At 42.0% G+C, this 16,094-nt stretch overlaps 1 protein-coding gene across 1 annotated transcript in view; it reads right to left on the bottom strand.

Annotated features, from left to right (window-relative positions):
* Positions 1–2,956, bottom strand: part of Tchh (trichohyalin) — a 4,954-nt gene extending 1,998 nt beyond the window's left edge. Inside the window, exons 1-2 of the mRNA XM_023716387.1 lie at positions 2,819–2,956; positions 2–2,299 (exon numbers count right to left, since the gene is read on the bottom strand). Coding sequence (XP_023572155.1) covers positions 2–2,299; positions 2,819–2,956 — 2,436 coding nt within the window. The remainder of the gene's footprint in view (position 1; positions 2,300–2,818) is intronic.
* Positions 2,957–16,094: the final 13,138 nt, after the last annotated feature.

Here is a 16,094-nt window from a genome sequence, read left to right as displayed (position 1 = left end):
GTTCCTCTTCACGGAATTTTCTGTCGCGCTCCTGGCGGCGCAGCTGCTCTTCCTCCCTTTCCTGACGCAACTGTTCCTCTTCACGGAATTTCTTGTCGCGCACCTGGCGGCGCAGCTGCTCTTCTTCCCTTTCCAGTCGTAGCTCCTGTTCTTCACGGAATTTCCTGTCGCGCTCCTGGCGGCGCAGCTGTTTTTCTTCTCTTTCCAGACGCAGCTCCTGTTCCTCACGGAATTTTCTGTCGCGCTCTTGGCGACGCACCTGCTCTTCTTCCCTTTCCTGACGCAGCTGCTCCTCCTCACGGAATTTCCTGTCGCGCACCTGGCGGCGCAGCTGCTCTTCTTCCCTTTCCAGTCGTAGCTCCTGTTCTTCACGGAATTTCCTGTCGCGCTCCTGGCGGCCGTATTGTTCTTCCTCACGGAATTTTCTGTCACGCTCCTGGCGATGCAGCTCTTCTTCCTCCCTTTCCTGACGCAGGTCTTGTTCCTCACGGAATTTCCTGTCGCGCTCCTGGCTGCGTAGCTGCTCCTCTCTTTCCTGGCGCAGCTGCTCCTCATCGCGGAATCGTCTGTCACGCTCCTGGCGCGTGCTTTCTCTCACTAGCTGCTCCTCTTCTCGTAGCTGCTCCCTCTGACCAGGCCTGGTGTACAGCTTCTGGCGGCGTCTCTGGCTTTCCTCCTCTATATGCCACCTCCAGTTCAGCTCCCCCTCCTGTTGGTCCTCGGGGATGTCCTGCAGCTGCCAGATGCGCTCCGGGAGCTGCTCTTCCTCCTCTCGGAGGCGCACCTCTTGCTGCCTCTCTCGGTTCTGGTGGCGCCTTTCATCCTCTTCCTCCGCCTGCCGTTGCCACGTGAAGTCACGGAGCTGCTCCTCCTGCTCTCGCAGTTGCAGCTCTCTCTCCCGGCGGTACCTCTCTTCCTCCTTCCTGCAAGGCCTGGTGTAGACCTTGCTCTGACGTGCGGCGGCTTCGTTTTCCAGCTGCCAGTGCCACCTCTGGGTGCGCCTGTCAGCCTGCTCCTCGGCTTGTGCCAGCTCTTCCTTCTCAGCCACCAATTGGCGCTCACGCCTCAGCTTCTGCTCTCGCCTCTCCTCCTGCCTCTCCTGCCTGAACCTCTCCTGCTCGCGCCTCAGCTGCTGCTCGCGCCTTTCCTCCTGCCGGAGTTTCTCCTCACGCCCCTCCAGCCCGAGCCTCTCCTCCTGCTCGCGCCTCAACTCTTGCTCGCGCCTCAGCTGCTGCTCGCGTCTTTCCTCCTGCCTGAGTTTCTCCTCGCGCCTCAGCTCCTGCTCGCGCCTCTCCACTGGCTCGCGCCTCAGCTCCTGCTCGCGCCTCTCCTCCTGCCTGAGTTTCTCCTCGTGCCTCAGCTCCTGCTCGCGCTTCTCCTCCTGCCGGAGTTTCTCCTCGCGCCTCAGCTCCTGCTCGCGCCTCTCCTCCTGCCTGAGTTTCTCCTCGCGCCTCAGCTCCTGCTCGCGCCTCTCCACTGGCTCGCGCCTCAGCTCCTGCTCGCGCCTCTCCTCCGGCTGGAGTTTCTTCTCGCGCCTCAGCTCCTGCTCGCGCCTCTCCTCCGGCTGGAGTTTCTCCTCGCGCCTCAGCTCCTGCTCGCGCCTCTCCTCCTGCCGGAATTTCTGCTCGCGCCTCTCCACTGGGTCGCGCCTCTCCTCCTGTTCGCGCCTCTCCTCGAGCCTGTGCCTCCGCAGCTGCCTCTCTTCTTCTCGGCTCTCCCTTTTCAGCTCTTGTCGCTCCTGTCTGTGTAGGCGGTGCTCATCTTCCTTCTGGGACGCCCTCTCGCGCTGTTGCTCCTCGCCGCGGTCTCTTCGTAGCTTTTGCTCCTCTCGCCTTCGACGTTCTTCCTCAGCAAACTCCTCTGCGTCGCGACCTTTGAGCGTCCTCAGCTGTTCCTCTGCGCGGCGCTCTTCTAGTTCCTGCAGTTCCCGCCTTTGCAGTCGCTGCTCCTGGTCTTCAGGCTGTTCAAATCTCTCTTGTTTCTTTCCGTGGTCTTCCTCAGCACTCTCCAGCTCTGTCTTCTTCTGCCAGCGTTGGCGGCCAGGTTCTTCATCCACTTGTCTGTCGCGGTGCTCAAATCGCCTTTGGTCTTCTTGCCTGCGATCTTGTGATAGGGCCCCCTTTCTCTCGCCCTCGACTCGCTTTTCATCCTCTAACACTGCTGCCTGGCCAAGAGCGTAATAACAAGCTTGAGCTACCTTGAAAACGAACAGGAGGAATTCATTGAAATCAACAATTCCATTACTGTCGCGATCCAGAAGTCCCAGGATCGTTTCTACTGTCTCAGGGTCATGTGGCCTCTATAAAGAAAGATAAAACAGAAATTTTAATGTTACTTACAGGTAGTAAAATTCACTCAAACATATATGCTAGCTATGCTAACACTCAAGAGACAGAGCAGTTAGAACACCCAGTGTTCTAACAAGATTTTTCTTGTTTCCCTACGAAAAGTATGAACACCTCATTTCAAAGAATAGTTTGGAGGTTTTTTTTTTTTTAATAATTCAATGCTAATCAAAAGCACACAAGTTTTTGAAATTTGGAAACATTTAAATCACTCCAACTCTGGTTTGACATTTTTGGTGGAAATGTTGATAATGCTTTGAAATGCATGATATTCAAATATTCACCTTGAAGTTAAAACTCAGACTACACAGTCAATTGACTAACTTCAGACTCAGAAATGACTTAAGGTTGTATTGCAGATTTGTCCATGTGCAGAATTAATATAAGCCACTACTCCTTTTTCTGGGCTTTCCTGAGAAGGAAATTGAAAGCCCTTAATTAGTGGAGAGATATCCTTTTTTGTTAGTTCTTACCTGAAGGACAGTTCCGAATTCCCTTTCAAGGAGGTTCTTTAGGTCTTTCTTGCTTAGTGCTGCTCCATCACAGTCATGTGAAGCATATTGGTTGAAAATTTCAGTGATGTCAAAGATGCTTCTCAGAAGTGGAGACATTTTTTTCTCTTTCTTCAAATTCAAGTAAACCTAAAACAATAAAATATGATCCAGAATAAAAAATCTGTTTCTGCTTTTGGAAAGGCTTCATTTATACTGTTTTAGGCATATCTCTAAATAATTTCATTTTTAAGCAGTAGTTATTTAATTTTTTTCTTCCGGAACTGGGAATTGAACTCAGATCCTTGCATTTGCCAGTCAAGCGCTTATCCTACTGAGCCATCTCCCTGTCCCCAGCAGTAGTTATTTTTGATGTAGATTCTTTTTTTTTTTTTTTTTTTTGCGGAACCAGGGATTGAACTCAGGCCCTTGTGCTTGCCAAGGAAGCGCTTATTTCACTGAGCCATCTCCCCGGCCCAGCAGTAGTTATTTTTAATCTATATTTTCAGAGCATTTTATCTCTGAACATTATATTCAGGGGAAATGGAAGAGACATCCTGAGAAGTTCTAAGCCAGAACATCATCTTTAAACTATCGTAGAGCCAGTTTCTTATTGCCTATCCAATCTAGATTATCCATATCATTTCCTTCTCCCTTCAACTCTCCAGCGTATTTTAGAGCAGACATTGAATAGTGTGAAAATTTAAGTTTGACATAATTCTACCTGTAAGCAACCATTTAAGTTAGCAAAGAGGATAGGTGAACGCTTAAAGTGAAGGAAGATTTGAGAGTATATTAAAGTGGATGCAGCCTTGTATAGGGAATTGTGCCAGCACAATGTATCAGCAAATAGAACAATTAAAAAGAACATGTGAATTAGTCCCCAACATTATAATCCATAAATGATCTAGGAGTATAACTTGGAAGTTATCAGTTCTGAAATCCTATTTTGTTATACTCAAAAGGTGGCATTGTAACATTCAGATACACCAGAAAACAGACAGTACATGTTACTTGCCTTAATGTTAATTCACATTTAGGATGGATATTTACAAATTCAGTTATTGAAAGTGCCTCAGAAATCTTGAATCTTGGGCTGGTGAGATGGCTTAGTGGTCTAAAGCACCTACTTAGAACAAACTTAGCAAAGCAAAGGGACCACCGTTCAATCCCCCAGCACCACATGCCAGCCAGGGCCGCCCCCTGGTGGGCTGAACTGGCCACACACAAACACACACACAAAATAAATAAATAAATAAAATAAAATAAAATAAAAAAGAAATCTTGAATCTTAGTACTAGGAAAAAAATTAATGGATAGGGATATAGTTCAGTACTAGAGCACTTGCCTAGCATGTACAGGGCCCAATGTTCAATCCCAGAACTGCAAAACCCAAACCAAACCAAATCCACTAGCAGCTGATCAATGTTAAAAGAATATATGGATAGCTTTGCTGGTTTAGTGAGCATAGTGGTTTATTGAGGTGATTATTTTTTTATCTGCATCTCATCTTCAATATCCCAGGATGCCATAACTATATAAAGATAGCCCATATGGTATGAAAAGAAACTGGAGGATTGGTAAACATTTGGAATGGCAACTACTGGGAAAATGAGACCCATCAGAGCCACATACAATCACTCTCTGATTGAATTAAGAGCATTGAGAGAAGGTCTATGTCCCTTCAAGGGATGGCTCCAGATGTAAGGAGATGAGATGGAGTAAGTGAGAGCCAGCCATCAATGTAGGATACTCATCCCTTCTTGCACATACAGCCTGTCCAACATTCTCCATACAACATTCTCCAACACACAATGGCTCAAGAAATGAAAATCATACAGAAGAACTTGACTCCCACAGAATGGGACTTACCCACTTCACCAGAGGAAGAAGTCGAGTGCTCGATGACACTGCTGGCAAGTGTGCTGGGTAACTGGGAGCTGGGTCTTTTATAGGGGTTTTAATTGTGCCCTAGAGAGCAACTTGGAAAGGAGACACCCACTCTTGTAGGATGGGCTGATTCATTCCATGCCCAGCTCCACCTTTGTCTCCATGAATGTCTTGTTTATCTCACTATTTGCTCACGTAGCTATTTAGCACGAGGTTCAGAGGCTTTGCCTCCTGACAGGGTACTCACTTCACCTAATGTGAAAGGGTAGAATATTTAGCAAAAGCTCTGTTAAAATTTTCTTTGTTAAAATTAAACAATAAAAAGGGATTAAATGTTCTGACTCTTAATTGATTATGACTTAAAAAAAATTTTAACAAAGGAGTAACTTCCAGGCCATTTACTTTATAAACAATGAAGTTCTAGGCTGGGGTTACACAGAACCTTGGAAATAAGCTTAAGAAAACCAATTAATTTCTCCATGGTGTGTGGATGAACAGTCCATGAAGAGCTGATCATAAGCCCTGCCTGGAGAAATTTAAAACAAAGAGGGTTGTGAAAGGAATTGTTCAACTTCTCTAATAATACAGGTGAGAAAAAAAATTTACATTTGTCTTCTTAGGATTTATTTATTTATTTAATTTTATTTTTTGTTGTTCTGAAGATTGAACTCAGGACCCTGCACTTGCCAGGCAAGCACTTATTCAACTGAGCTATCTCCCTGGGCCCTTCTAGGTTTTAGAATGACACATTTTTCTATAGATTGGAATAGCTTCCACAGTAAATTTTGGAGGAGATCTTAAAATGTGGCTTTATTAAACTGTTCGTAAGAAAACATAAAAATCATGAAATTTCTTTCTTAAAGATATTAGATCTAGATGCAGTTTTCTCATTTCTTTTCTCATTAGCATATTGATGCTGGTGGAGAAAAAGAGCTAGTGTAATGCATTATTGTAGATACAATCATCCCGCTTAGCATAAGTTACTAATGATTATGACATCTAAACACTTGAGTCTGCTTCTTCTGGAAGCACATTATGGTAATCGGTCATTGTTGCCCATTATAGCCATCAGGGCTTTCTTAATCCTCATGATCATTTGTGAAGCTCAGGGCTGTTTTATTGTAAGGAACTAGATTTTATCCCTGGTTGTCAGCAACTCCCATTCTTACATTTCAGACTTCATGAAACTTTGGAAACTTCTTCATAACAGGTTTATGGAGACTATTAAGTGATTCAGCGACTTCTCTGAGGTTTTTGTCTCTTCTCGGCCCAACGGAGGGAAGTATTGCTGTTTTGAATTCTGAGTAAAATTTAGTGTCCTTCTGGGAGTGTGAAACTATGGAACCTAAATCTTGGTGACTATTCCTTTATGTGCAGCTGGGTACAGATGATAGTGGAATTCAGTTGTTTTTGCCACATCATGTGCTGCCACCTAAGCTGAGTGTGGGGTTAAGAGGAAGGTGGAAGTGACAGGAAATGGCAAAACTACAACCCTGGCTCACTTCTACCTCCTCAAGAGCGTCAGAATTGAAGTCTGTCACTTAGTTTTTTGGGACTATCAGAACTGTCACTACTTCTTGGGCTCAGTGAATCAATTAGCTGTGGTAGCTCCTTAGGAAGTGTGAAGACTCACCTATTTTCCTTCTATTTAGGTTTTATACAGTGTTCTTCAGTGTTGGATTCTAGGGCCAGGGTTATAGCTCAGTAGAATGAAAGCTTGCCTGGCAAGCACAAGGGCCTGAGTTCAATCCCTGGTTCCACCAAAAAAAAAAAAAAAAAAAAAAAAAAAAAAAAAAAAAAAAAAAAAGTTGGATTCTAGCTCAGAAGCATCATAAATACTCTGTTCACTACAACCACAAGTCAACACAGGATCTTTTGCTGTTTGTTGCTATTTCTGTCTGTTTCTGTTTTTCTGTCTCTTTGTCCGTCTGTCTGTCTTTCTCTATATCTGTCTCTCTGTGTGTCTCTGTCCCTGTCTCTTAGCACTATCAATTTTTCCTGTATGCTATTCAAGAGATTCCCTGGAGAAACCCTGCCTTATGTCTGTTTCTTTCTCTCTTTTTTTCCTATATTTTAGGGAAGGATCTACAGGGTGTTCAGGGTCTCACTACTAGATCGGACTAATAGTGATCTGCTTGTTTACAGCCTCCCAAGAGCTGGGATTACAGGTGTGCGCCACCACGCCCAGTCTCAATTCCTGTCTCAGTGCGCCCCAGGAGTGGGGCAGGCATGGCAGGCTGAACCCCTGACCCCTGTGCCTGCTTGCAGGTGCTTTAATCTGCTGCAGTATTTGACTGGCCCTCTGCTTCTCTTTTTTATCCACTTACATGTGATCTAGGGAGGAAACCTCAGCCCAGTTGCCCCACTCTGAATGAGCTAGATCTTAAATCCAATAATGCTCTCTCAGTTTTTAAAAATTAATTAATTATTTCAGTACCAGGATTTTTTTTTTTTTCCCCAGGGATTGAACTCAGAACCCTGCGCTTGCAAGGCAGGCAACTCAGTTATTTTTGTTTAAAGTCAGTGCAGTGTTTTCCCTATTCCATTTCTGGAAAGATGTCCTTCTTTATCAGTGGACCCAGAACATATCTACAGTATTACACTGATAACTGGCTCGGACTCTATTACAGACATTTGAAATGATAACATAAAATTCCTACCACTCAGACATTTTAATTACACATAATCATTGAGCTTCAAAATATACACATCACTCATGAAGTGCCAGAATCTCTGGGAGGTGGGACTCTGATAGATTAATAACCAATCAACCAACCAACTAACCAACCAACTAACCAACCAACCAAAGTATTAGATTTTCTTGGCCTTTATTCTATCTAAGGGCTTATTTCTCACTTTCTCTGTTAGAACTCAAAGAAATAAGACAATAGATTTGACTTTCTGTGGCATTTATCAGGTCCAGACCTGCTTGTGATCAGCTGGAAAACTTCAAAATGAAAATTTAGATACAACGGAGAAGGTTCCAGCATCATCTTCAATTTAAAGGACTTCTTTTTTTTTTTTTTTTTTTTTTTTTTAATAACTCAGTAGCAACCATGACATTGATGCTGTGGGAAAATGTCCAAGGTAGGATGATTTCAGATTCTTTTGAAAGCTCTCTAAATGTCCCTTTGATGATATTTTTTTTTCTTTAACATAATATGTTAAGTCTTTCAAGTTTTCCTATTGTTTCTTCTTATTAATAGTCCTAGTTCCTGAACCCTCTCCCCATGTCTGTGAGCCCAAAATCTAATGGTTTACTTGAGGGTCCACATAAGTTTAGCCTCCTTTCAAAACTTTCTTTGACCTTTGATCTTCCAGTAAAAAATTCCCCCCACAGCATGGTCACCTTCATACAACCTAGCACTAGTTAATGTGTAATTTTCATATTCTTTAATTTAATGGATGCTTATTTTGTTTCTCAATTAGGTTTTAATTTCCTTGAAAGTAGTGCTGTATCTTTTTTCCTATGAAGAATTCATAAATTCCTTACTGATCCGATATAATTTTATTGCACTGTGTCAGTTTAAGTGACCAACAGGTCAGGATGAGATGAGTTGCTTACGCTGGGTTGGATCATCTGTTTGGGTGATGGCTTGAGGATGAGGGTACTCACCATAATGGGAGTCAGCCCTTCTGGGGCCTCTTTCTAGTTTCACCACTTACAAGGCAGATGACAGGGGAGGCAGTACTCCACCTCTCCCTTCTCCCATGCCCATCACTTCACCTCTCTGTTAAATTGGGAGCTGTAAGATGTGAATCCCTTCCTCATAGGGGAGCTGTGATAATTACAGCTTGTAAAGCATTTTGTGAATCTTAGGTATAAAGGGATAATTATTGTGATCATTAATAATTCTTAATTTTTATCTTCTTCAAGGTAAATTATCCTTACTTTAATTACACCCCCACCCTGCTAGTAATTATATCTCTGAGAGTCAGCAGATGGCTTCATCTCACGTCATGCCATGCAGAGTGACTGGCATGGGTACCCAGGAAGCACACTTCCACCTCTAACCACTCCTGCTGTTACCTAAAATGGCAGACCCTCCTGGCTTTCTGTCACTTAAACTGGTCCTCGATTGTTTTTTAGTCCTTTATTTTCTCAGATCTATAATTCTGTTTTTATTCTAATCAATGGCTCTCCAATTGGAAGAGCTTTGGGATTTTCCAAGAGACACTCTGAATGAGACATATGAATTTAATTTTTTTAAACTTTTATTTATTTACTTGTGTGTGTGTGTGTGTGTGGCCAGCTCAGCCCACCAGGGGGCGGGACTGGCTGGCATGTGGTGCTGGGGGATTGAACCGTGGTCCCTGTGCTTTGCTAAGCTTGTTCTAAGTAGGTGCTTTAGACCACTGAGCCATCTCACCAGCCCGAATTTAATTTTTATAATTTAATGAATATCATAACTGAAGGAGGCAGATAATTTTGACTAAGCTGTAGAGGCTTTGTGATATCTGTTATAAAAATGTTCACAGCTGCTACATGAAAGGGCTCAACTCCTCATGCGTAGAAGTGTTATGTGACATTCTCTGTTCTTCTTGGTACAGCTGTCCCTTGGAATCTATAGGGGTTTGCTCCCATGGATACCAAACTGTCAGACTGTTTTAGGCCTTTATACAAAATGGCATAGTACAGTATTTGCATATGACTTAGTCATATCCTTCAGTGTATGCTATCTCTAGGTTAGTTATAATATTTATTTATTTATTATGTATTTGGTACAGGGTCTCACTATGCAGCTCAGACTCATAGTGATCCTCCCTTTTTCAGCCTCCCCAGTGCTGGGATTACAGGCATGCACCACCACACCCAGTCTCAGTGGCAGGCTCAGCGCACCAGGGGGGCAGGGTTGGTGTGGCGTGTGGTGCTGGGGATTGAACCCTGGTGCTTGCACTTGCCTAAGTAGGTGCTTAGTCCACTGAGCTATCTCTCCAGCTCCGTAATATTTAATATAATATAAATGTTGCACAAATAGTTGTTATATGATATTGTTTAAAGTATAACATAGTCTAGTGCCTTGTACCTGTCCTGGAGTAGAATACAGGGCTCAGCAAATGCTTGAACAAGAGAGATTTACTGAGGGAAGAACAAAGACTTTTGCTTTATCATTATTCCCTACCCAATACAGTACAGTATTTCTTTTTTGTTATAAACCTTAAAACTCACTAACATATTTATACAAACATTCATATTCACCTTTCAGTTATTCTGTCAGATGTATAATTCGAACTTTTCAGATAGTTTTCTTTGAGGTCTTCCTTATCTGCAGATGCAGAGTGCTATGGATGTTGATCTCTGGGTACCTGCCCAAATCCAATCTAGCTCTGGGCTCTCTGCTGGCTTACTGTCAATTCTGGGCAGAGGGTGAATCATTAAAGGCTCATCTATAACTGTATCTTTGGAAAGCATTTCCCAAGTTGCCAAAAAAAAAAAAAAAAAAAAAAAAAAGCCTGCTTTCAGCAGTACAAAGTAGGCCTTTGAAGTGAGCCATATCCTATACATATGACAAATGGAGACTAATTACAACTTCTCATAGCATGGGAAGTCAGCTTTTCTGACATTAATGTACTGATTTTTCTGTAGATCAGCATATTTCAGAATTCATTTTTAGAATTTCTTTTGTAATGCTTTTTTTTTTTTTTTTTTTTTTTTTTTTTTTTTTTTTTTTTTTTGTATTTTAGGGAAGGGTTTACGAGGTGTTCAGGGTCTCACTACAAAATTGGACTCATAGTGGTCCACCTGTTTACAGCCTCCCAAGACCTGGGCTTATATGCATGCCCACCATGCCCAGTCTCAATCGCCTTGGGTGGGGCTGGCATGGCAGGCCCGGGGATTGAACCCCTGGCCCATGAGCCTGCTTGGAGGCGCTTTAATCCACTGAGCTATTTGGCCCACCCTTGTAATGCTTTTTTTTTTTTTTTTTTTTTTGTGGAACCAGGGATTGCACTCAGGCCTTTGCGCTTGCCAGGGAAGCGCTTATTCCACTGAGCCATCTCCTCAGCCCTTGTAATGCTTTTTTAAGGTTCAAAACTCTTTGAAAATCTTAGACTAAAAGCCTTAGTTGGTTTATAAACTCTCATTTATTCCATAAATGTCCACAGTGCCTTGCTACCCAGATCAAAAACAAATTAAGAACCTGGCAAAGGGAAGGTAAGAAGGAGTAAGTACTGGAAAAGACACCATCCTGGGTTGTATAATAGTTGTAATCTACAAGTTAGAGAAAAGGACCACTGCTGTGAAGTAGCTGGGGAAGTCTTCAGTGTCTTGTTCTAGATACAGTGGACTTCAGGAAGGCCAAAGGGAGACAGAGATGTTCCAGCCAGTACAAAAGATGAGACACACAGGCAGAGTACATTTTGAAAAACAGACAGCTGAGCAGTCAGACTACAGTGCAGACTTTACTGCTTTTTGTAAAGGGCTGTGTTTCCTTAGCTTTTTCAGGGTTGACTTTACCCAAGAAATGTTAGTTTCAACTGGCCAACCATTCATTTAGGAAGGAATTGAGTAGAATAATGTGTCGGCTCCATGTTTGTTGCTTTACTCTCAGTGCCTGCCACAGTCTTTCAGGAAACATTCACTGGTTGAAAGAATAAATGAATTCATTCGCTGTCATGTCCAAGACCCCACCTATATCAGTAGTGGTGAACCTTTTAGAAACTGAGCACCAAACTGCAGTACAAAGCCTCTCGCTTATCATGGAGTGCAAACACCTGTAATTAAACCTGACTACTAAGGTTTTAGTTTAGATAAAATAACTCTACATCGACATATTTTATCTTCAGAGAAAAACACAATAACTTCTAAGAGAAAGCACAGTCAACTCTAGGAAGGGGAAAGGCACAAGCTTATTTATTTATTTTTTAAGTCTGCTGGGAGTACTGGTTGCTAGACTAGAGCGGATGGAACTAAGAATGGGGAAGGCAAGAGTAGCTGCATTATAACTAATATTCTAGTTGTTCCTACACTGGCCTGGTCAGGGCTTTCTTTTGGAGATTAAAAGCAGAGGTTGAGGAAAAGAAATTATGTTTGCCTTGAGGTTGGTTTCATATCTGTATCTTGAAAGCAATTCCAAGAGTATCACCTGAGCCACCCTGGATTTCCTGTGCTATTATTATTTAAATGAGAACTTGAATAAGCAGAATTTGCCTCGGTGAGGAAAATTGCCTGGGGCACCAGCCTAGATGAGGTTAAGTGGACTGGTTTTGCCCATACTATATTAGGCAATGGCTTGGGAAGCAGACCTCAACTTTCTCATTCATTCATCTGCCGTATTTTTCCTGATTCTCTAACATCATCTGATCAATTCAGTCTAATCAAATTTACTGAGCACAGTCCAGGTACTGAGAACTCAAAGATGGACCAGAGATATCTCTGTCCTACATTTCCAGGTTAATGGGGGAGTTTTGGCCCTTAAGGAGCAGTGGTGGGAGCGTCTCTTCTGTTGTGGTCCTCTTTGTCAGCAGCACCAGGTCACCATCACTGTAAACCAGATATAATAGTAAAAGTTGTGTTACTTAATTCTTACACCAATCTCACTTTGTAGAGGGAGTAATTGAAACTTTGAGGTGTTAAATGATTTACCTGAAGTCAAAGAAGTTAGCAAGTGGCAGAGCTAGAATTTGAATGCAGATTGACCAGCCTCTAAAATCTGCATTATTTTTTACTGTCATTCAATATTACTTCCTTACTTTGTTGCTGCCTGGGTAAAGGTAACAGTACACTGTTGTTGAAAGTACCCATCAAGAGGTGTCCCCTTCACCAAGAGCTTGCCCAGTCTGCTGTGATTAGAAAGAACTCATGTGGAGGGGTGGAGCAGCCCTCTGTAGCAAGTACTAGCTTCCTGAAGGGAGTTCCCTCAGGCACAGGGAATAGAAGCTAATGATCTTTGTTAGGAGCCAGAAGATCTTGAATCCCATGAAATATGGTGAGGACTTCTCCCCTAACAACTTAGTAGGAAGAAGCCAGACTTGGTCTAGATCAGTTTGTGCAGCTGACGTAAGCACAGGACCGAGAGCATCCTGTTATCAGATACCAGCACAGTGAGTGCTGAGTGTCATGTGTGGACCTTGCTGACTTCTAGCCACAGCTTGATTATAATCATTAAGCTTTTACAGGACACTGAATGTATTGCAAAGAGTTTTTACAATCTTATTATTAGTAGTCTGCCGGAAAGGCTGCTGCCTCCAGTCTCCAGGTGTGGAAACAGAGCCACTGTGGGGTTAAGTTGTCTGTCAGAGGTCATCCTGTGGCTGAGCTAGGGATTAGCCGGATAAGTCAGTCTTAATGTAGAAGCTCTGTAGAAGAATGAAATAGTAACTTGGGAATGTGGAAGGTAGCAGGGTACTTAAAATCTATATTTTGTCTCCCAATGTAATTTTTTTTTTTTTTTTTTTTTTTTTTTTTTGGTGGTACTAGGGATTGAACTCAGGACCTTGTGCTGGCCAGGCAAGTGCTTATTCTACTGAGCTATCTCCCCAGTCCCCAATGTAAATTTTTTTGAATGTGAATAATTCTGATGAATAAAAAAATAGAAGAGGTCAGATCTTCCTTTCTTCTTCTGTGTTCTTCTATTATAATGTACTACCTTTTTCTCTATTATCCAGAACAAGTGATTCCAAGTTGCAAATGGTTAAAGAAGGACACAGGTTGGAGGTAGTTCTGATCATACTGATTAGAGGTCAAATGAGAAGCTGGAAGTCACTTCTTTTGTCTAGGAGATAGCATTATAATACTCTTTTATTCCCTGTACAGAGGATAAATCAAAACAAAAAGTCCCTGACTTACAAATGAGTTCTGTTCTGGGAAAACATTTGTAAGTTACATTTGTTCAGAATTCAGTGAGTTAAATTTTATATAACACATCTGTGAATCTTGTACACAATACCTGTGAAAGTTGTCAATTCAAATGTTCATAAATCAGGGTCTTATGGTATAAGATTTCTATTTAGAGCACTAGCACTGCCTAAGTATTCATGTACTTCAGGCCATAATGTTAACTAAATTTGTGAGACTGAAGTAAAGCAAAATGTATGTATGTATGTATGTATGTATGTATGTATGTATGTATCTCTTATCTATCCATCTTCCCAGCTACCTACTTACCTTGTGGCACAGGGTTATTCAAAATCCTTAAAATACATTGTGAGTTTCTAAAGGGTACTGTAGTAGAAAATATTTCTGAAACTCATGGACTGCATTTTTTTTTTTTTTTTTACAGATTTTCACTGTGTAGTTCAAGCTGGCTTTGAACTTTTGGCAATTCTCTTGCTTCAGCCTCCTGATTGCTGTGATTACAGGCGTGTGCCACCATGTCTTGTTCTGAAGATTGTTTTTTGCCTTGATTTACTCTCTGATGGAAGCTTCCTATTGAATACCCTTGAGCTAATGTGGCCAAGAATGCCCCATTCAGATAGGTAACAGGTAGTCTCCTTTCTGTAGCATCTCACTGGGCTTCATTTTGCTCCCTGGAGTTAAGGAGCAGAAACTCCTTCAAAATTGCCATGGAAACATAGGTGGAGAGGAGAAAATCTCCTCTACTGCATAAGCCACTTAGGCATAAGCCTGTGACAAAAGCTAGAAAATGAATTGAACTTTTATTTTTTGGTCTGGGCCCATTATACTGATTATAATATATAAGTGGGTTTTAATTATAGGGTGTGGGTTAGGATATAAATTACTATAAAGACCCTTTTTTTTTTTAGCACAAGGAAGTATCAGGATATAAGAATGTATCTTCTTCAGGAAGTGTTACATTTTTAATAGATTCATGTGGTAAATTGGGAGCCTAAGGGTTTGTGTTATGGGTACAGCTCAGAATTGGTGTTCTTCATGACTTTAGGTGAGTCAAATTCTCTGGATCCTGGATGTCTATCCATAAAATTATGATGATTCTTGCCTCTTTTCTAGGGTCAGGGTAGAGGGTTACTAGAACAAATAAGATTATACATTGTGAAGTTCTTGGGTTTATAGAGGAAAAAAGCATGGTGAGAATTTTAAGTTTCTCTCTTAGCATCTAAATATAAATCCTGGGAACAGATCCTTAAAGAAAGAGCTGAGGTCAGGAATGGACTTCTGTGTGTGGGACTGAGCCAGGATATTTTCAAGACTCCTGCTTTTACAGAACTTCACGTGGATCATTGCCCTCGTTAAAGCCTCACTATGAATATTGTTAGTTTTGCCCTTTCCTATTATATGTTAATTGATATTTTCCATTATTGTGAGGTGTTCAGTTTTTGTGTGTGTTATTTTGTGTTTTCTTTCTTATATCTTTTTCCTACCACATGCCAGGATTCACTTATTTATTTATTTATTTATTTATTTTTGATACAGGGTCTTGCTATGCAGTTTGGATTCATAGCGATCATCCTGTCTCAGCCTTCCTAGTGCTGGGATTACAGGCATGCACCACCACACCCAGTTCCTGAGTCTTTTCATTAAACTTTATGAACCATGAACTTGCTGAAACTCAGACACATTCACTGGATATTCTTCTAGTAGCCTCTTGTAGTTGTTCCACTAGCCTGTGCTTACCACGGACCCAGGAAATCTAGGTTTGATATGTTAAGCTACTTCTGTATCAGAACATCAGGATTTCATGTCTCAGAAGCTTTGTGCTGTCAGGAGCCCCAACCATTCCAGTTTGCTACTGTGCTTGTATTATTATGATACCCATTTTCTGAGGAGGAGATGGAGGCAGAAATTGGAAGAACTTGCCTGGGGCCACAGGGTGACTCAAGAGCACAAGGGAGGAGGGATGTGAGTGAGCGATTCTTCCTCCTTGACCTCACTCCCACACAGCACCAGGTAGTCAGTTTCCTCTCATGGAACTGCCTACTTGAAGTCAGATTTAAAAGCTATTTTGTTGCTCTGTCCCACCCATGTTCATTTTTGAAGTAATTCATTTATCTAAAGTTTCATTGACTACAGTATCTCCTTGTGGTTCTTAGATGATTGCCAAGTTTCTCACCATTAGGGTTAGGGTAGGGATAAATGTAGAAGGTTCCTCAGGAGGAATGGGAAACTACAATTTATTGAATGCCTTCTATTTGTCATGTTCTATATGAGATGCACAAATCACACAATAAACCTGGGACATTGGAACTCATATTTTGCTGATGAGGAAGCTAAAGCATGGAAATACCAAGTGACTTGCTGAAGGTCAGGTGAAGGGACAGAGCTGACACCTTTTCACAATGCCCTGCTGTCTTGGGTTTTACTCAAAATTTTGGTGGCCGCACCTCTTTTTACTTACATAATTACAATTTATTGCATTTGTATAATGACTTATGACTTAAGAGTTTCAGAATATTTTAATTTATACTTTTAGTAACCTTATTAAATAGATAGTACATATAATGATATTCC

Source organism: Octodon degus, unplaced genomic scaffold (assembly GCF_000260255.1).
Source record: "Octodon degus isolate 3935 unplaced genomic scaffold, OctDeg1.0 scaffold00048, whole genome shotgun sequence".
Classification (NCBI taxonomy): Eukaryota; Metazoa; Chordata; class Mammalia; order Rodentia; family Octodontidae; genus Octodon; species Octodon degus.
This window is presented reverse-complemented; position numbering and strand designations above follow the sequence as displayed.